Source organism: Opisthorchis viverrini, assembly GCF_000715545.1.
Source record: "Opisthorchis viverrini unplaced genomic scaffold opera_v5_674, whole genome shotgun sequence".
Classification (NCBI taxonomy): Eukaryota; Metazoa; Platyhelminthes; class Trematoda; order Opisthorchiida; family Opisthorchiidae; genus Opisthorchis; species Opisthorchis viverrini.
In genome coordinates, this window is record NW_008752328.1 from 59,804 (window position 1) to 81,448 (window position 21,645).

Below are 21,645 nucleotides of genomic sequence, written 5' to 3' on the forward strand. Positions count from 1 at the left end.
CGTGCATCCAAGCTATTACCTTCAACGCATAGCTCCTTTTCCAACCTTAACCCCCCCCCCACTTGACAGCCCACTGACAGTGCTGCATTTATGCACTAATTTATCAGCTCCCGCCTGCAACGCGCAGCTCCCTACCCCTCCCCCCCCAAAAAAAATATCGGTGAACGAAACTGCGGCAGCTACAACCACAGTACGACGAGTGCGCGGTTATTACAGCCGACAATGATTATGATGATGGATGCACACAATGCAACCTTTAATTGCGAGGGATTGACACAGAAACGGAAAATCTGATCCACAAACCGTGGTAATTAATCAGCCCAACTGCCCATTCACTTCGCATGCGTATGATAAGTGAGTGTGGTTTTTCGGCCGCGAAAAATAATTTGACCTAAAGGTACTAATTTCACAGACAGATACATCAGATTCACTACGTAAATCCACAAGTCAAACTCAATCGTAACCAGGCAGTCCACAAGAATATGGTTGCTTCGTTTGACTATCGCGCACCTCCTCCTAGTCTGATTTGAAGCTTCAACCAACCATTGTGACAAGAGTGAACGAATTCGCTTTGGCCAACTAAATTCACTCCACATTTTACACAGATCACGCAACACCTTCGTTGGTGTCATGTTCATAAAACTCAACATGTAGGTTGTAGTCATCGTCGTTAGAATCACACTAAACAGTTTCTCGGGTCGCTTGGACGTTCTACCCTAGACGTCCGAATCATAAGTCCCGAAATGCATACCATCATTCGAGATGGACCCCAGTCGTGGCCAGTGACTCCCTTAGTGATGGCATGATGTTTCATCCCACATAACACAACCCACTGATGCCACACTGAGTTCCATCCGGTGAAGTGCTGTTGTCTTATTTACTGGCTGCGTTCGCTGTATGGATTGACCGGTGTGGTGGGCGTCCAACCATAGATGGTTCGCCCCGTCGTTTTTCACTCAGTTGTTTCCAGGTTTCGTTGAGGTCGAAACTAATTATCTCGACAATACAGTGCTGCTGATTGTGTCCGCCAAGTCAAAGCCCGAGAGCAAAGTTCTGATTATACAGTGCCCCAACAGCCGCTGACTAATTCGAACAACCTAATCGGTTGTAAACCGTCGTCGATCTTCACAAAGCAGCTCGTAGTTACCAAAATATGGGTTGGTAATTCTGTTGGACACGTACTAGAACCTTCGTCAACATCAGTTGTAAACCTGGCAGAAGTTGCGCACCAATCCTAGCTACCACGGTCTTGTTAAATAGAGCATAATGAGTCGCCATGAAAAAAAGGCGCACCGGTAGTGACGGCTCCGCCAAACACAGCTGCCTTGCAACCAGGCTTACTGAGTTGAAGGCTTTGGTTAGGCCCTATTCGTCCAAATAGCAATAATATCATGCCACATCGGCCGTCGCGTGATGCCATCAGCTGGGACTCAGTGCTTGTGGTGTACAGCAGGGCGAGTAAGCAAAAACATCCTACTGCTGCCGCCTCCGTTCTTACACTTTCAAGTTTTCCATCTTTGACTCTACCCACCCCGATATGAAATCTCTCCGCATTCCAGGCACTGGGATTGGGCGCTCTGTTAGCCATGTGTTACTCTCAGCTGCAGCTTCTGTACATCAGCAAAACCCTAGAGAATTCAATGTCTGTTTTCAAACCCCGAAAGCGGGTCTGCTTAACTGCTTTTAATGTCCGTACCCTAAAGCAACCAGGACAAAAGATGGCTCTTGGTCGTACGCTGGATTCCCTCTGCATTGATGTATACTGTCTGTTAGAAGGATACAATCAAACCCCGAAAGCGGGTCTGCTTAACTGCTTTTAATGTCCGTACCCTAAAGCAACCAGGACAAAAGATGGCTCTTGGTCGTACGCTGGATTCCCTCTGCATTGATGTATACTGTCTGTTAGAAACAAGGATACAAGACTTGAGTACTGTGACCGAACTGACTGTCCTCTCGCTCTCATCCACGTTCCAACCGCACGCCTTTAGTGATGTAGAAGCTGCTGAAGCTGGAAATAGCGGTGTGGATATTGTATTGAGCGACCGAGCACAACCGCCTCTACTTGATAGGATACCCGCCGACAGACAGCCCTGTACAGTTTGTTTGGAAAAGTCTGTTAGAAAGCCTCGAGAAAGCGAAGTCAGTCACAACCTATTTATTGTCTCATTACGCCCAAATGACTGTTGGAAAAGTCTGTTAGAAAGCCTCGAGAAAGCGAAGTCAGTCACAACCTATTTATTGTCTCATTACGCCCCAAATGACTGTAGCTCTGAATCTTCCGAAAATAGTCTCTATGACGCTCTGATAAAAAATCGTGGCTTTGCTGGAGCCCTGGCAACAGAATACTCATGGCCCCAATCAAATTCAGACCGATACATCATCCGACACCAGGTAAAACTAACTGTCCGTGCCAACCGTGAAGCTTGGTGGACCCAAAATGTCGAAGAAATGGAAGGTGCGAAACAACACTGCAAACGTCCGCAGGTTGTTCCAGTTGATTCATTCGACCAGTCTTCGGGAGCCACTTGTCAGCGAAACTATCAGGGACAAGAAGGGCTCTGGCAACCACAAGAGAATGTTTGGACAGCTGGACACAATAGTTCAAACAACATTTCAGTTGGCCACCTGCAACTGTCAAACCGGACTACCGGATTTCGACAGAAAGTTAGATCAGGAACATGGAATTCACATCAGTCTCCGAAGTGTTGAAGTGTAGATCACTACTCTCGAGCTCCTGGCTCTAACGACCTGCCCCCTGGTCTATCCAAAAAAAGTGGTGAATTCCTTGGTCAATGTCTGTCTAGTCTGGGAGGAACAGACCGATGCAGATAACTGGGTAGAGTCGATAACAATGCCATTTTCAAAAAGGGTACTAGGAGTCATGTAGTAACCAGTGTTAGTTTGACTCATGCTGTAACAAGTGTTCTGGCGTCACTGAATTTTTGCAGTTTTAAGGCGGCACGTGGAGGTTTGACCCGTGAGCGTAGAGCGGAATTTCAACCGGGAAGGGGCTGCGTTGACTACATATTCACACTCCGTCAGAGGTTGGAGCAACACCACATGTACAGACGACCCACAGTCTTCAAGGAGACTTGATTTCAAGGTTGTGTTCGATTCTATCGATCGGTCAATGCTGTCGACTACACTTGCTCAACAGGGTATGCCCCACAAGTTTGTAAACATAATCCGGTCCATATATTCACATACTTCTGGGTGGATGAGTGCATGGTGAGCTCTCCAAAAGCTTCCCTACAAAAGATGGTGTCAGATAAAGATGTACACTCTCTCCAGCCTTGACCAACTTCATCATGAAATAATGAGGCGAACGCCGGACGGTCTTCAAACTCCGGTGTTCAAATTGTTAATGGTGACAGCATTGTCGATCTGGAATAGGAAGATGACAGCGAAGCAGAAGCCATTTCGAATAGACTGACCACCGTCATATCATCGTTTAGCATGCGCCTTGCACCTTCAAAGTGCAAAGTCATGCTTCAGAAAGTGCAGTCTCCGAACATACCCCTTACAATTCAAGGAAAATCACTGGAGATTGTGGAAAACTTGACATATCTCGGTAGTTGTATTAGCTCTGACGGAAATGCATCCGATGAAATCAGTGCAAGAATCTCAAAGGCTCGAATCACGTTTGCTAATTTGCGTCACTATGGTCGTCTATAGCGCATCTCACTAGATCTTAAGGGTCATGTATACCAGGCTACAGTAAGGGCTGTTGTTGTATGGGTGCGAGACATCGCCTCTGCGTCTTCAGGTTTCCGCCCACCGACGGCGTCAGCGTGTTAGTAACAAGGTGATTAGAAAGCGGATGTTTTGTTGTGCTGTAGGTAAGTCGGTGGCGGAAAACATCTACTACCATCGACTGCGGTGGCTTGGCCATGTGCTAGACATAATAATAATAATAATAATAATAATAGCACCCTTCCGGTGCCTAGCTGCCATACGACCCGAAGGAGGCACGAGGGCCCGAATACTGCCAGGTCGTTTAAGTCTACATAGGAGAAATCGAGAGGCAGAGGTCGGGTTCGAACCACGGACCTTCTGGTCAATAAATTCACGCTCTAACCACTTGGTTCAACAACTTGGTCCCCCGCAAGCTTGGCATACCGTAACACAGTCAACTGAGACTAGCATGTTTCTCCGTGCATCCTTCAGAATGGCAGAAACTGTGAGGTGGATAATGTGTGACTTGGTGGAAGGGTGTGATAGAGAATACGAAGCAATAAGCTTTCAAAGATGTGGTCCGCGTGGCCACTCCTGTATTCGATTGGAGACACTGCGAGAAATGGCGGTTGGTCAACGTCAGTTTCTTTCCAGATTGTTTGACTGAGCGCTTGAAGGCACTTCAGAGTGCTTGTGATAAGCCAACAACAGGTCGCCTGCCTCAGCCAGTTTTTTCTTCATTCCAATGTTTTAAACATAATTAGACAGAGTTAGTGGCTGTGACGGCAGTGAAACACTTGTCAAAACCGATGTTGCTGTCACCGAGTGTTATTACCTTAATTATAGTCACACTGTCTAAGTATATCAACAATGCGCTGGACGAGGGGCAATACATCATTCAAACTGTCAACTGTGGAAACAAGCTAGTAAGTGCCTGCGTGGTAAAAATACCATTACGCCGTTTCAGCGCGTACGAACTGTGAAGAGTGAGATCCCATGTTACTGAGACCCAGAGTGAAATTTTTTCACAATCAGGGACGGGTTCGACGCAGAAGCTCTTGACTGAACCACTAAGCTCGTCATGTAGTCAACAGCGACTCATCTGATCCATACTGTCTGACGCGAAACCGCCTTTTGAAGTTTGACTCTAGTCTTCGTCCTTGCAAGTTGAATTTCGTGATCAGATGCCCGCACTCTTCTGTAAACATTTCTATCTTATAGCAAAGAGGAAGATGCTAACAGGATGCTAACGGAAGGCTCGGCTGATGACTTCTTCAACTGCTGTACAAGGACCGCATATTTCAGTTGACACGACATTCGAGATATCGAAGCATTATGGGCAGTGTCAGGTGTCGTTGTTTCGCGAATTTTACATCGTTGTTGCTTGTGAAACATGTCGTGAGTAGACCCATCTCTCGTCCGGTTTAATCATTGGAACGTGATATGTTATGAAAGCTGATAGTAAATGTGTCATCCATCCTAATTTTTATAAATTAACACTCCTGGTACAGATAGGACTTTATTTAGTATGTCAAGGATTGTCAGACTTCAACATACGTCTGCGGTTAACATAGATGCTAACCGATTGCTACTGACAAAAAATGTTTGCTTAGCTTTAGTGATTTGCGATGAGAATAACAGGAAGGAGGGCAAGCCCATCAGTTATTCATTCTGGTACACAGTTTTCAGCTGGCAGCAGTTTCGGGACTGTAAGTTGGGCAAAAGCTCTACTTTATTGACAGGTTAATTAATTATAGTAGCTGCGTGAAATGTGGTGCATGAAGTCAATCTACTTTCAACCAACAACTTCGTCTCGATGACCCCATCCGAAGAGGATGAGAGGAGAATCCAAAACCAAACGGTTTCCTGAATTCCTGACTTAATGAGATATACTACAATGAAGACACCCTACACCCGTGACTCATTCATTGAGTGATTATAATTTCAAAGAGGGTATGTCTTAAGCGTATCTGGTATACTAACCCGCCTCAGTAGTGAGTTATTTTTGTCTGGACCTGATTTAGCTCGATCCGTAATAATTCAGTATTATTCATTAAAAGACTTCACAACCGAAATACCGGTTAACGGTGATCAGCTGGAGAACAGAATTTGAGAACGCGCAAAACCTTAATAATAATGATAATAATAATAATAGTAATAATAATAATACCAATGACCGTCCGCCACGCCCGCTCTTAAGCGTATCTGGTATACTAACCCGCCTCAGTAGTGAGTTATTTTTGTCTGGACCTGATTTAGCTCGATCCGTAATAATTCAGTATTATTCATTAAAAGACTTCACAACCGAAATACCGGTTAACGGTGATCAGCTGGAGAACAGAATTTGAGAACGCGCAAAACCTTAATAATAATGATAATAATAATAATAGTAATAATAATAATACCAATGACCGTCCGGGTCTCCACGCCCGCACAAAATACATCTTCAAGTAAAAAATACGATAGTCTGCTAGTCCCTATACAGGTCAATCATGTTGCGAGGTGACATGATTCACGACTATACAAATCCTACTGATAATTCGGAGCAGTCACCTCATATCGCACCCTCGTTAAAGCTGCCGAAAAAGACGGATAGGAATGACTATTTCACTACCCCGTAATCAGCTTGGTTTACACGGTTGTGGTCGCGGAAATTAACTCAACACGTTCCAGTATGCGCCAAGTTCCAGTTGTAAATGGAGCACCATGAAGACGCCCGGATTTCCAGAATGACGGCATTACTTTAATTTAATTACTTTAATTTCTGGCCTGGTTCTGGATCTGTAGTACATTAGGTGGTTCTGCTTAGAAAACTAGCTTGAGAGAATATGACGGAGAACTGAACTGACGTATTACCGCCATTTCACGGCCGACTCTAGGACCGTCATTATAGACGCTAATTTTCTATTAGGATTTCTTTCTGTACGTGAGGCCACTTGCTAACTACTAGGGAAAAACAATAAATTATTCCCAATCCTTTCGTTTTCTTATTCTGCCACTGAATGTAGATTCACAGAAGCATTGAATAAAATAATCCTTGGAGTTTAAGAAATCAAAGAGAGAGCAATGTGGTACTTAGCTGTGCACAAATATATTGATTTAATTATGATAAGGAGGAAAATAAAGTGACAGTGAAAGGCATCTCGTTCTAGATCAAAAAAACTCAAATACTTCGCCAGACAATAAAACAGACCAAGGAGCTCATTAAAGCAAAATACCTTCCATATTATTAAGAATAAGGTATCAATAATTGAAAAAGCAAACTGAACGAAGCTTACCTCGATCAGGAGTTCGGGAGGCCTTCAATTTGATTAGTACACCTTGGTCAACCGATGTATCCTGATTGTGTTCTGACTCATCCAGCAGGCTGGATTTCAAATTCATTAGGAGAACAAGGCAGACGAAAAGTCCAAACAGTGGATCGGCAAGGAGGAAGTAAATGTCCCAAAAAGATAAAAGCACCTCATCACGAAGAGGCGCGGTAGCGAACAGACTGAGTAGCCATGATGTAGCATATTCCTCAGGTTTCAGTTTAAGTGAATCCAGAAAACTGCACAACTTTGGTTCATGATACTGAAGCAAAATTCGGAAAATGCAAGAGAGATTTCGTTCGACGTCCGGTCCTGTTGGAATGAAGTGATGATAAACGGCAGCGAAACAGGCATACAGGTCATGTCGATCAACTGGTTTCAGTGTTTCGTATAGTAGTTGAATGATGCGAACCCAGCCACCCTTCGCTTCATATCGCAACGAATAAGTTCGGGCAAAATGGGTAAGGACGGACTCGAAATTGCTCGTCAGTTCCGAAACTGAGGGAATGGGACTATGTGAAGTGGAATCTAACTCCCGACCAAGATCAAATTGTTGGTCGTCATCCTCCTCGTCACTTGGTGGTGTTCGAAAATCATCGTGTGTCTCGGACTGGGAGGAAAGCTTATGAATGACTTCCGTTGCTGCTTTTTCACAAGCCGCATGCAATTCTGGCTGATTCGGCAAGTCGAATACATCATGAAACTCCTTCATTGCCTGTATCTGTAGTTCCGGTTTCAGGCAAATACGCCAAACTTCTCGTCTTGAATTTGAGGGAACTGGTCTATTTGCACATATCGAACGGATTCGAAAGAAGTCAGCGTCCTCTGTAACACAAAATAAACCATCTGAATAGAGAAAATTCTAGTACATCTACGTACGCTAGAAAGAACATTCCGGTGTTTTAGGAACATCTAGATCGGTGTAACATTCCATAAAGTACTGCAAAGGTCGGTTGGTATTTCTCCAACCTAGGCAAAGAATGTGCTGGGTTAAATGTGTGAATCTTATGTGTAGCGGAATCATTTAGGCTAGCAAAATTTACCAGGCGACATGAGGTAACGAATGGTCATAAATAGCAGATAAGCAGAAACGAAGCCATGCAAGTTGTGACGTCAGTTCAAACAGAGATGGCAGAATAGTCTGACTGGGCATCTACTTTGAAATAATTGTGATACACAGGAATTAATCTGAAGTTCTTTGCATTGTGGCATTTCTGGTGCCGCAAACTGAGTTAGACTACCGCTGTCAGTCCTTACGATAACAATCTCATAGGGGCATCTGAAGTTCGGTTTAAGGCTAGGCTGGTAAGGATACGACGCAAAATGAGATCGCACAGTACTTAATGGATTTGATTCATTTGGATAATGCTTCTGAGATCACCAACAAATTACTGAAGTCACCCCTAGAACGGGTGCCTACACATCTATCGTAACGCAGGGCACTAAACAGTGTGTCGCGCAAAAACCTGAGTGCTTCTCTAATCTAATACTAGCAGCATACATGATGAAGCAACCCTTGATCGGTTGGATTGCGGCCCCTGTTTTAGGTAGCATTCTATTTTATCTAACTACGAAATAGCAGGCCCTTGAAGAACCAGTTGCATGATTTAATATTCACAGGTTTCGAAAAGACTTAAAATCATTTGTTGGTTATCAATTCTTACGAATAATCCATCCACAGACGATTGCCCATCCATGTTGTCGGCAAGACGAGCAAAATCTGAAAGACATTTTTCGCTGGTTACGCAACTGTAGATCTGTCCAATGCTGTTCACTAAATTTGACTGCGTTAAAACCCAGCGAATTTTCTTTTACACTGTACCCAAACGTCATATGGACTGCCCAAGAGGTCGTTTGAAATCGGAGTGGAAGTCCAATGGATGTATAGTCGCCTATATCCGGAGAGGTTGCTCATATAAGAGATCACTCTCAATCGGTCAGCTGAAGCCACTTCTCAGAACAGATTGTTCTTGTCTGGGGTTTCTGGAAGCAGCACCACAAGAGGGTTCCGTCGCAAAGTCCGTCCCGTCGTCCTCATGATGCGAGGGTACTAGCCATGGTGTGATTTCTGTTGAACACGGGCTAACGGGGCTATGGCGACGGTGCCGCCGAATGGGGGGATTGCGGGCTGGCAACCCGTGCATCCCACATGTCGCACAGGTTCGTTACCGTCACATGACTAGCGTTACCCCACCATTGGGAGGTTTTACGCGTCACGAGGGAAACACTGATTTCCAGTCAGTACTTAGTGCTGCCAAATTGGGGCACGAACCGTGTTACAGTCACCGGTAACCATGAAAATTTGCTGCCTTGCGGGTTGCATTTGGATGTGTAAGAGCCAGAGAACTTCATTTAAATGATATATCTGATGAAGTTGGTTCATGAGATCAATCAGTCTCTCCGATGGTTTTACTTAGCACACATTCCCGCTGGCTTGCAGCTACCGCCTCCAACGCATACCTACCTATCCCACCGCCCCAAATCATCAGTGAAAGAAACTGTGGTAGCTACAACCATTGTACAAGTACGCGGTCTTTACATCTGACGAGCATGATGAAACTTCTTCGCGCAAAGGCTAGAGGTGCACCATCAAACAAAGGCCATATGGAGGCAACATATCTCCACGGTACTCTATGAATACGTGGTATAACTTCCCCGGTAAGCGACGTACCAGATGCTAATCAAGTAAACATGGTGATAAATATGCAATCTGGGACTCGATCGATCATCATCATCGACAGCATGACATCAGTGTTCAACACCGATGCTTCACTGCCGTAGGCGATCGATGGATGGCCTCAATCGACTCAACACGTTATCAGCATCCAAAGAGGTATCTTTCCCTTGGTATTCCAATCATGCTTCCCAAATAGACTACATTCTGGCGGCAAACATAGTCTACTAATAACTGTAGGCTTAACGGCGAAGTAAAAACCGGCGATAAATACGGTTGAGATTAAACCCTTATAAGTGCAAGGTCTAAACTACATGTAACCGCTCAGGACAACTTACAATCAATGTGTCCACCCGAAGAAGCCCGAAAGGTTAAGCAACTCCCGGACTCAACCAGTAGCCAGCTTTCCGCCATATGTCACCACCACGGGCTCAATCTGTCTCCGTCGACGAGTCTTAATACCGTCCAAATACGTCTACGCAAAGGATCGCCGCATCAAATCTTGGAGTTATACACCAACACCATAACATCTCGGGCTCCGAAAGGCACCTCTGCCGTAACTACCTGTAATCCATGCTCCAGTAACTTAGCGTGGGAAGACTCACTAATAACGGATACACAAGCTTTATTGCGAAAGTGAGAGCAGGCAGCATCCCGTTATCTAAACATAATTTTTTACCTCGACTCTAAGAGAATCGACCGCCGTTGGATTAGGATCAGTTTCATGACATGCCCGAACGCCCAACATTGTTGTCCGTTGCTGAACTGACCGACTGGTTGAGCAACCAAGTGGTGGTCGGGCATCTGGGCTGCAGAGATTCCGTGGGCAAACTACGTAGATATGAATTTGTAAAGGTTCACCCATGCCAGGATATGTCAAATTAGCAAACAGGCAATGCTTGATGAAACCTAGTACTCCCTTAAAATCGATGTATGTTGTTTCTCCGAGAAACGCATACAGGACCCGAACGTGGTTCTGCATCTCAGAACACCAAGGATGAACTCAGCTCTTTCACACTTCTCTCTCCGTGTGTCCGGTGACCCAGAAGCGATGACTCGTGGAATATATGGCGTGGGAGTTGCACTCAGCCCCAGAGCTGAACGCGTTTTGCTGGATTGGATCCCAGTGAACAGTCGTCTCTGCGCCGTCCGGTTATCCAGTTCAATCAAGCTCAATGCCTCGCGGCATAAAAAGCGGTGCCTGTTTGTCGTGTCGGCTTATGCCCCGACGGACTGCAGTTCTGATGCGGAGAAGGATACTTTCTATCGAGAGCTATCCAGGCTCATTCGTCAGGCAAAAAGCACTGACATTGTGATCCTTGCAGGCGATTTGAATGCTCAAGTAGGTCGTCTGAGCTCCTTGGAATCACATTTGGGTGGTCGTTTCGGAGTCGATGCCCGCCGCACAGACAACGGAGATCGACTCCTTCAGCTGTGTGCTGATCACGAACTGTTTCTGGCAAGTACGAACTTTCAACATAAACGTTCGCACCGCGTAACCTGGCGGCCGCCAACTACAAACCAACCGTGGACCCAGTTGGAACACGTGGCTATCAGCCACCGGTGGAGAGCCACAATTCAAGACTGCCGTTCCTTCTGGGACACGCCACTTGATTCCGATCACACCGTGGTGCGCGCACGCTTGATACTTCGTTTCCCTTCAGGCCATTGCAAGTCGGCAAGAAGCATGCCAATCCACCAGCTCCGAAGAACTGCCATAGCTCAACAGTATCGATCTGAGCTAGCCCAACAACTTTCCACAGTAAAACAGTACTGTGGTGGCAGTGAGCATGTGGATGAAGCGTGAAAGGAGCTATGCTAGCGGTGCTATGCTAGCTATGCTAGTGCTGCCTGCCCGACTTCTCCAATTCAACCACAGGACCACTGGATGTCGTCGAAGTCATTATCCATGATTGATGCCAGGAAAGCCATACCGGCAGGCAACGAGTACGACGGCGCACGCAAATCCCTCAAACCTCAAATAGTGAAGAGTCTAAGGAAAGACCGAGAGCTCTGGTGGACATCGAAAGCTCGAGAGATGGAGAAGCCTTTTGATACGGAAAACTCATACGATTGACTGGCTCTAGGAAAGCAGCGGTCAGCGAAACGATAAATGAAAAAGATGGCTCATTAATTCACTCGCAAAAACGTCGACTGGAGAGATGGGTCAAACACTTCGAAGGGTGTGAAATTGTGCAAGTGCGTGTTTTTGTAGTTTTTCGTATCCAAACAAAAAGTACGTCATGTTCTAATGGAAGCAAAATAAAGATAAAATCCTATCGGCCAAGCACATAAGTTGACCAATGAGGTCTCAGTATCCACGATGGCAGGCCATCAGTACTGTTGCGCCGAATGACATCTTCGCGCACAATGTCCTTGAGCTCTGATGAGGTGGAAGTAGACGACTCTTGGAAGGTGGACTTAGAGATAGCACTTCTGGGTGAGTTATATTTCCTACGTTTCTAACAGGCCTATAAAACGGCTGCGATTCTCCCTTGAATTTTGTGTACGTAGCCACAAGTTATCGGACGACGAAGGGTGCACGCGGATAGTTGACAGGCAACATGCAAAATAACTTGGAGTTCCAGCTCGCTGGAAACGCCCTGAGGAAGTCTTGTGGTTTATTCATGCCCCTTCTCGGATCCTGGCAACTATATGATGGAAATACGGCTCAAGCAAATTAACCAATAGTGACAGTTCTTATATCCCCGCAGGATGATATAGGAGTATCCGCCCAGTGTACCAAAGCCCTTCGAAAGAGTAACCTTGGATTAATCGACCCGGAAGCTATCACCATCCTGGTTTCATATGGTGGCTGGAAGTCGGCTCTATCAGGTAGCCTGCTCGAAGCGGTAGTGCACTCTCCTGTCATTGTGTGACCACTTGTTATAGAAGTGAAGATTGCCCGAATTTGAAAGCATACCAATGTCACGGTTATCCATCGGAGAGAATAAAGTGCTGAGTCGAATTTGTGTACCAACTAGTCTGACATATGTACTCCTGGTGGTAATTGGGCGGGTTATCAATCAACTAACTTATCAGCTATGAGCGGTGTGTCGTACGCACACTGGTTCCAGCTGGAATATCACTATTGCCGCAACTTTTCGATTTTTCGTTTTTATGAACTGTGAGGAGTTCATGAAAGGCCCCGTAGGTCTTTAGTAACAAATAGAACCTTAATTTGGTTCATATACACTGTAGCAGCGTTTTTGAGTGTCTGTTCCAGCCGCACTCCGTCTTTGCCCAAGGTGTGACGTTTTTCAAAATATTCCCCGGTGACTTACACGGTCTCTACATGCATGTGATGAGAGTGCTGTTGAAAAAAATCAGTGATACCTAAAGCGACATTCAGCGCCTATGTATAACTATTCAGTCGAAAACGAGGTATTTATCGTGCAGTTTCAATTTGTACGGGACGAGCTAACGATAAATTTTATACGAGGTTGTGGATAAATATCGAAGAACGGAGTTGAAAACAACCTGGTACCGTCTCAGCATGGCTTTCTTAAGAAGTCTCGTGCCTCACCAAAATAGTGCCTTTTGCGGAATTAACGTATACGGTGTTTCAGGATCGTAACTTGATACAGCAGTCGAGTAAGTCGCGACCGGATGTGATATAGAAAACTCCAATTACGATCTTAGTACGTATACGTATTTATCCGAAAACTGACAATGGCTGCACAGAATTTGAAACAAACTGCATACAGCCAGAGTGCACGTTAAAACAAAAGCAGATATAGACGAAGTTGATCCGAAAAGACCGAAAATGGGTGTGAACCGCGCCAACACTTGAAGCATTCGACGTAAGGCTCATCCCAGCATAAAGCTGCCCCAGAATTGAGCTTCGGCCATATCACGGTGGTCGGACATCTGGGCTGCAGTGATTCCGTGAGCAAACTACGCAGATATCTATTTCTAAAGGTCCACCCATACCAGCAAGGCCAACGGAGAGCAATCTGGCGAACAACAGCGAGTCCCCATACTGTGAGAGGTCGTATCACGATGCGGTGTAAGGGTAAAGTCGTAATGTCCTGTGCGATAGGAGTGTGAGAGCATTTCCCAGACATTTCCAAGGCGACCAGCATGTCCATATTTATGGGAGCGACCGTGCTGTCTTCCCCCAGAGGAAGGACGGGTTAGAAAATGCAGGCTCTAAAAATCGCACACTCCGATCAACCAGCGGTTGACTGTGACCGCTGGTGCATCATTCAATACGGTCGAAATACCTTCGAAGCCAAGGAATCCGGTGTTGCTCAAAATGCACCTGCTGTGCGCAGCCGCATTAGGAGTGAGACAGTATTGCCTTACTCCCTGCGCCCCCGAGCCAAACCGACCCCCTGAAGCCAGCTGGGTCAGACTATTGGGTCACTGGCTCCGGGACGAGTCTCCCCTCCCAAGAAAACCCTACTGTTCGCTGCTCCGCGGGTCAGACTTTTGAGCCAAAGCATAGAGACAGGGTTCTCGAGCAAAACAAGACATCCTCCTACTGCCTTACGGGGCGGACTTTTGGGTTAAAGGCTCAAAGTGAAGATTGTTTACCTCAACCGAACCCGTTCCCTCGGCCCGGACAACCGGGAAGTATCAGTAGCTCATGCAGCTCTTCGTTCACAGGCCCTTGCTCACCAATTGAACGATGGTGCGATCAACCGTTCTGCCAGTCCCCTAGCCAACGTTCCGGATCCAAATCATTGCCCGGAAAAATAAATAATGATTAACAAATAATAAGACAAAATAAACCACTTCGAAAGAGTTGATCGACGTCGCAGTCTTCAATGTCACATTGAGCAACAGGTGTATGTTCCTGAAACCTTGCCTTCTCTATCTATCTATGTATACTGTGCCTCTAAAACATGCGTGGAGCAGGACCCCACTTCGGTCGTGTACATCGAACAGACTATAACAAGCTTAAACGTTCCACATTTCGCTCTTCGAGTTTCTGGCGATCCTGACGCAATGACTTGTAGTATCTACGGTGTGGGAGTTGCACTTAGCTCCAAGGCTGGAAACGCTTTACTGGACTGTGTCCCACTAAGCAGTCGTCTCTTCGCTGTGCGGTTGTTTGAATCAATTAAGATCAATGCAAATTGGTGCTGTAAACTGTACTTATTTGTAGTATCGGGATACCCCCGACAGACGGCATTTCTGAGACTGAAAACGGATTTTATGAAGATCTATCACGACTGTTTCAGTCAGCAAGAGGGACAGATATTATAATCCTGGTGGGTGACATTAATGCTCAGGTTGGCCGAGTCCGGAAGAAGCATGCTCAGCGCCGTCACGAGGTTGGGCCTTACCGTGGTGTGACGGTCTGTGTACCTCGGCGACCCATTGCACTATACTGGGTGGGGGGGTCCGCGCACCACTCTCAGAGTCTCTCGTACCAGATTGCTAAATGGTTAGAGGTCTGACGAACACAGTCTTCTGGTCCTCCAGGTTTGGGGTTGGAACATGTGTGGTGACGTGCTCCGTAAAAATAGTATTTGCATTTCCAGCGGTCAGAATTTTGAGCCAAAGGCTTTGGATGACGACCTCCATTGACCTCCTGCTTAGGTACGGGTGCCTGACAGTATCCCAGCCCATGAATTTCACATCTACAAAGAAACTCATGCCACATCGGCCGTTGCGTGGTGACATCATCCGGGTCGGGTTGCTTACTACATGCAAGAGGGCGGGTAAATGAAAGCAAGCTACTGCTAACGCCGCCCTCCATTCTCTTTCATGTACTTTTTCTTCCCCTCTCCCCACCACATTAATAACCCTGCCCTTGCAGGGCCAGCGCTTATGACCGATGACTCCGTTCGCTCTGCATTGGTCTTGCAAGTAAGATCTGCGCGCCATCCGGTACCGACATCCTCAAGCATCTCGAAATCAACATTCAAACTTTGACGCCCAATCTATCTGGTCGCCTTCAGTGTCCGTGCTCTGAAGCAATCGGGTCAACAAGCTCACCTTGTTCAAACCGGACCCCCTTGGCATTGATATGTGCTCTGTCTCAAACAATATTTCAAAATGCAAGCAGTGGTTGAGCCAACCGTCCCAATGCTCTCCACAGGCTTCCGGCTGCCCACCTCTGGAGATCCAGAGGCTGCTGCGGTAAGATGTTTAGGGCCGCATAATGTGCGGGGAAATTGCCTGGCGACTGAGAGACTCGCAGATCCGGATGTTAGACGAATTTATCACAATTGTCTTCTAGATTATCTTCCAAATGCTCCTCCACCAGATGTGAATTCATACTGGGACGAGATCGTCGCCTCTTTACACAGTGCTAGTTTTGCTTGTTGCACGGCGCTACCAGGCTCACTCGAGCACTAGATATCTGAATTAACAGTGGTAATGCTTAAATCTCGAAAAGATACCCCAGTCACCTGAAGTGACGAATTATACGAAGTCAATCGGAAGTGAGCGTGTGAGTCGACCGTAAATTTTAGTGGACACGGAAAGCCATGGAAATGGAAGAGGTCCACAGAGCAGGTAATGCCTGAAGATCATTTCAGATTGTCCATGCGACCGGTCTCCGAGAAGCTTCGCACAGTCAGTGGCGCTCGTGCATCAAAGCTATCGCCTTCACTGCGTAGCTACCCGGTTCCCCAAACTAACAAAACATACCACCGCTCAAAGGCTTGGCTGAATGTCCCACACCTACCCGCTTCTCGATGATCCAAACTGCGGCAACTTGAACCGATGTGCCTATGATACACGATTTATAGCTGGTGAACTGAATGGCTGATCGGTTGACTGATTCACTGACTGGCTGGTTGATTGATTGATTGATTGATCGATCGACCGATTGATCGATCGATCGTAATAATTGGCACGGTTTTTCCAGTTGCAAAAACCTTCTCCATCTGCGCTTTCGATGCCCGGCATCAAAGCTCTCGATCTTTCCTTGAGCTCTTCACTATTTGGCGTTTAGAGGACCTGCATGTGCAGTTTTTGTCGGCTGGTATGGATTTCTCGACATCAATCCGGACTAGCGATCTTGACAATATCTAATGGTCATTGATTGTGTCAGAGAAGTCGTATAGACAGCACTGAACGCAGCTTGCATAGCCCCTTTCACATGCTTCATTAATATGCTCGCTACCCCTACAGTATTGGTTTACTGCAGAGTTGTTGATCTAGCTCAGAGCTGCGTTTGTTCTTCGAAGATGGTGGATTGGTATGATTCCTGTTGACCTGCGAGGGCCTGGAAGGAAGCGAACTGTCAGGCGTGCATGCACCATGACTTGATCGGAAACAAATTGTGTGCCCCAGAAGGAACGGCAGTCTTGAATTGTGGCTGATGATCACGCGATCCAACTGGGTCCAGGGTTGACATGCAGTTGGCAGGTTACGCGACGCGAACGTTTATGCCGAATGTTCGCATTCATCAGAAATAGTTGACGATCAGCACAAAACTGGAGGAGTCCATTTCCGCTTTCTGTGCGACAAGCATCGACTCCGAATCGTCCACCCACATTTGATTCCAAGGAGCTCGGACAACTGACTTGTACATTAGTATTACTTGCAGGGGTCAAAAAACGAGCCCTGACAACTCTTGATATAAGGTATCCTTCTTAACGTCAGAAATGCAGTTCGTTGAGGCGTATGCTGACCGACAAACGGGCAGTACTATCAAGAGGCATTGAGTAAGGTAAGTAACTAAATAACTGGACGGCGCAAATACAAGTGGAATCCAATCCAGCAAAACGCGTTCAGTTCTGGGGCTGGGTGCAACTTCGACGCCATATATTCCACAAGTAATAGGCTCTGGATCACCGCACACCCGGGGGGTGTGAAAGACCTGAGTTAGTCTTTTGCGTTTTGAGATGCAGGACCACGCTTGGGTCTTGCATGCGATCTTCAGAGACACCACACACAGCAATTTTAAAGGAATAAAAGGTTCCGGCAAGCATCGCCTGTTTGCCAACGCGACATAATGTACGGATTGAAAAACTCCCATTTAGAAAGGATATCGCGGACTTGGTGAGGTGTTATTTATTGTTAATAGATAGCTATGTGCATATGACACATCAGTCAGATAAATGACAACCAAATGACCCAACGTCTGTTCGTGTAGTTGGGAGGGGTTGAGCAGGGATATAGGTGGACAAAGAACTGTGCGAGCGAATTACCTTTCCCGGTTGTCCGGGCCGAGGAAACGGGTTCGGTTGAGGTAAACAATCTTCACTTTGAGCCTTTAACCCAAAAGTCCGCCCCGTAAGGCAGTAGGAGGATGTCTTGTTTTGCTCGAGAACCCTGTCTCTATGCTTTGGCTCAAAAGTCTGACCCGCGGAGCAGCGAACAGTAGGGTTTTCTTGGGAGGGGAGACTCGTCCCGGAGCCAGTGACCCAATAGTCTGACCCAGCTGGCTTCAGGGGGTCGGTTTGGCTCGGGGGCGCAGGGAGTAAGGCAATACTGTCTCACTCCTAATGCGGCTGCGCACAGCAGGTGCATTTTGAGCAACACCGGATTCCTTGGCTTCGAAGGTATTTCGACCGTATTGAATGATGCACCAGCGGTCACAGTCAACCGCTGGTTGATCGGAGTGTGCGATTTTTAGAGCCTGCATTTTCTAACCCGTCCTTCCTCTGGGGGAAGACAGCACGGTCGCTCCCATAAATATGGACATGCTGGTCGCCTTGGAAATGTCTGGGAAATGCTCTCACACTCCTATCGCAGAGGACATTACGACTTTACCCTTACACCGCATCGTGATACGACCTCTCACAGTATGGGGACTCGCTGTTGTTCGCCAGATTGCTCTCCGTTGGCCTTGCTGGTATGGGTGGACCTTTAGAAATAGATATCTGCGTAGTTTGCTCACGGAATCACTGCAGCCCAGATGTCCGACCACCGTGATATGGCCGAAGCTCAATTCTGGGGCAGCTTTATGCTGGGATGAGCCTTACGTCGAATGCTTCAAGTGTTGGCGCGGTTCACACCCATTTTCGGTCTTTTCGGATCAACTTCGTCTATATCTGCTTTTGTTTTAACGTGCACTCTGGCTGTATGCAGTTTGTTTCAAATTCTGTGCAGCCATTGTCAGTTTTCGGATAAATACGTATACGTACTAAGATCGTAATTGGAGTTTTCTATATCACATCCGGTCGCGACTTACTCGACTGCTGTATCAAGTTACGATCCTGAAACACCGTATACGTTAATTCCGCAAAAGGCACTATTTTGGTGAGGCACGAGACTTCTTAAGAAAGCCATGCTGAGACGGTACCAGGTTGTTTTCAACTCCGTTCTTCGATATTTATCCACAACCTCGTATAAAATTTATCGTTAGCTCGTCCCGTACAAATTGAAACTGCACGATAAATACCTCGTTTTCGACTGAATAGTTATACATAGTCGCTGAATGGCGCTTTAGGTATCACTGATTTGTGTCAACAGCACTCTCATCACATGCATGTAGAGACCGTGTAAGTCACCGGGGAATATTTTGAAAAACGTCACACCTTGGGCAAAGACGGAGTGCGGCTGGAACAGACACTCAAAAACGCTGCTACAGTGTATATGAACCAAATTAAGGTTCTATTTGTTACTAAAGACCTACGGGGCCTTTCATGAACTCCTCACAGTTCACAAAAACGAAAAATCGAAAAGTTGCGGCAATAGTGATATTCCAGCTGGAACCAGTGTGCGTACGACACACCGCTCATAGCTGATAAGTTAGTTGATTGATAACCCGCCCAATTACCACCAGGAGTACATATGTCAGACTAGTTGGTACACAAATTCGACTCAGCACTTTATTCTCTCCGATGGATAACCGTGACATTGGTATGCTTTCAAATTCGGGCAATCTTCACTTCTATAACAAGTGGTCACACAATGACAGGAGAGTGCACTACCGCTTCGAGCAGGCTACCTGATAGAGCCGACTTCCAGCCACCATATGAAACCAGGATGGTGATAGCTTCCGGGTCGATTAATCCAAGGTTACTCTTTCGAAGGGCTTTGGTACACTGGGCGGATACTCCTATATCATCCTGCGGGGATATAAGAACTGTCACTATTGGTTAATTTGCTTGAGCCGTATTTCCATCATATAGTTGCCAGGATCCGAGAAGGGGCATGAATAAACCACAAGACTTCCTCAGGGCGTTTCCAGCGAGCTGGAACTCCAAGTTATTTTGCATGTTGCCTGTCAACTATCCGCGTGCACCCTTCGTCGTCCGATAACTTGTGGCTACGTACACAAAATTCAAGGGAGAATCGCAGCCGTTTTATAGGCCTGTTAGAAACGTAGGAAATATAACTCACCCAGAAGTGCTATCTCTAAGTCCACCTTCCAAGAGTCGTCTACTTCCACCTCATCAGAGCTCAAGGACATTGTGCGCGAAGATGTCATTCGGCGCAACAGTACTGATGGCCTGCCATCGTGGATACTGAGACCTCATTGGTCAACTTATGTGCTTGGCCGATAGGATTTTATCTTTATTTTGCTTCCATTAGAACATGACGTACTTTTTGTTTGGATACGAAAAACTACAAAAACACGCACTTGCACAATTTCACACAATACAAACGTGATCGCGCGGTACGTTCGAAATCGGTTTCGTTTTTCCCTCGTGCAAATTCGTGAAAAATTTTTTCGTTGTTCAATCTATTCACAGAGTACACACGAGTAATTGTTGAATTTTATTACTCTAACAAAACATTTGAGTGATAACCCTTCATATTTTGCGCACACCTATTTTACATCTAGTCCGAAACATGACGTCAATCCATACCGATCGCCCTCCGCAGCCATTGGTAGACCACAATAGATGTGGGCGGAATGGCTGCCCGTCGAACGTCAAACGCGGTATGCAATGCCACGCCTGCAAGGCCTGGTGGCATTTCAAATGCACGGGTTTACAGGACGACCAAATAAGCCGACTAGCCAACTCTCCTGACCCGTTTGTCTGTGCCAGCTGACTCTATGTCAAGGGTGCAATGCATACCGCAGCGAAGAGAAGAGTCCCCCGAAACGGTACCCAACCCCCAGTGCAGATCCCGAAAGACCACTGCCAGTGTTCCGCTTTAATCGGGATACTCGACGCGAAAATAGAGCGTCTTTCGAAGGCACTGGAGGACTCAGGCGCTAAGAATGCAGCGACCTGGGCGAAAGTCGACAAGGAACATTCCTCGCTGAACCAATACCTCGCGATGTCCATACCGGGTCCCATGGCTGAGAAGAAAGTCATACAACTTTCTGACGCGGCTATAAAAACCGCCACAGCGTCGCTAGTGGAAAGACGCCTAAGGGAAAACAGGCTGATAATCTGGGGGTCGTTCTCCGGAAAAATCACGCCAGCGAAGCTGGCACAGTCGATCCTCAGCAAGCCTGATCAATCACTCCACGCAGAATGGCTACGCCAAGAGGGAAGTAAGCGAACCCTTGGACTTCTAGTTACTCTTTCTTCCCCGTCCGACGTACAGGCAATCTTGGAGCGGGCTGGCAGCATTCAAAAGGCCATCCCAAAGAACAAAACCGACCCGGGAAACTTGGGCAAATGCCTCGATCCGGTGTATCAATCCGTGAATATCATTACAGAATATTGTTGGATGGTGGTGACGATTGTTCACGTGGTCATAATGTGCCTCATTAAGTCCAGGCGTAAAACTATAACTTTCACATTTTGAGGAGGCTGAAAGCAAATGTAGTTCAACACTCTTGTTATTTAGCTTGGCAAAAGAATGCGCACAAACCATGGAAGAGTCACAAGGTTTTCAAACCACTGACCACCGGGGTTACCGTATCATAGCCAGCTTGGTGGCTGTAGCGATTACGCAAAGACTTGGTGCGTAATGCAACGGAAGTCTGAAAACAGCAGATCAAACTTACCGGGTTTAGGTGATTGTTGGCATGTCTGACATGGGCCCAACCACTGTTTACCGAAGGAAGCGTTGTTTTTAGTTCCGAGGCATCCTTTTTGGATGGGATGCGAGGGACTTGGAATGGTAGCGTGAAATGAAGACAAATTAAGCCCCATGTGGTTCTCATGCCCT

The 21,645-nt window shown here is 46.5% G+C and overlaps 4 protein-coding genes across 4 annotated transcripts in view; 2 read left to right on the top strand and 2 right to left on the bottom strand.

Moving 5' to 3' along the window:
- Positions 1-20,025, bottom strand: part of T265_11940 (hypothetical protein) — a gene marked incomplete at both ends in the record, with an annotated part of 25,111 nt that extends 5,086 nt beyond the window's left edge. Inside the window, 2 exons of the mRNA XM_009178780.1 lie at positions 6,954-7,811; positions 19,915-20,025. Coding sequence (XP_009177044.1) covers positions 6,954-7,811; positions 19,915-20,002 — 946 coding nt within the window. The remainder of the gene's footprint in view (positions 1-6,953; positions 7,812-19,914) is intronic.
- T265_11938 (hypothetical protein) lies at positions 10,004-10,300 on the top strand (the record flags this gene model as incomplete). The annotated part of the gene is made up of 1 exon (XM_009178781.1): positions 10,004-10,300. One exon carries the CDS (start codon positions 10,004-10,006, stop codon positions 10,298-10,300), a length of 297 nt encoding a protein of 98 aa, XP_009177045.1.
- Positions 10,658-11,467, top strand: T265_11939 (hypothetical protein; the record flags this gene model as incomplete). The annotated part of the gene is made up of 1 exon (XM_009178782.1): positions 10,658-11,467. One exon carries the CDS (start codon positions 10,658-10,660, stop codon positions 11,465-11,467), a length of 810 nt encoding a protein of 269 aa, XP_009177046.1.
- A 1,330-nt stretch (positions 20,026-21,355) lies between the features above and the next one.
- Positions 21,356-21,645, bottom strand: part of T265_11941 (hypothetical protein) — a gene marked incomplete at both ends in the record, with an annotated part of 20,067 nt that continues 19,777 nt past the window's right edge. Inside the window, 2 exons of the mRNA XM_009178783.1 lie at positions 21,356-21,457; positions 21,482-21,588. Of these exons, the coding sequence (XP_009177047.1) occupies positions 21,356-21,457; positions 21,482-21,588 (209 nt within the window). The remainder of the gene's footprint in view (positions 21,458-21,481; positions 21,589-21,645) is intronic.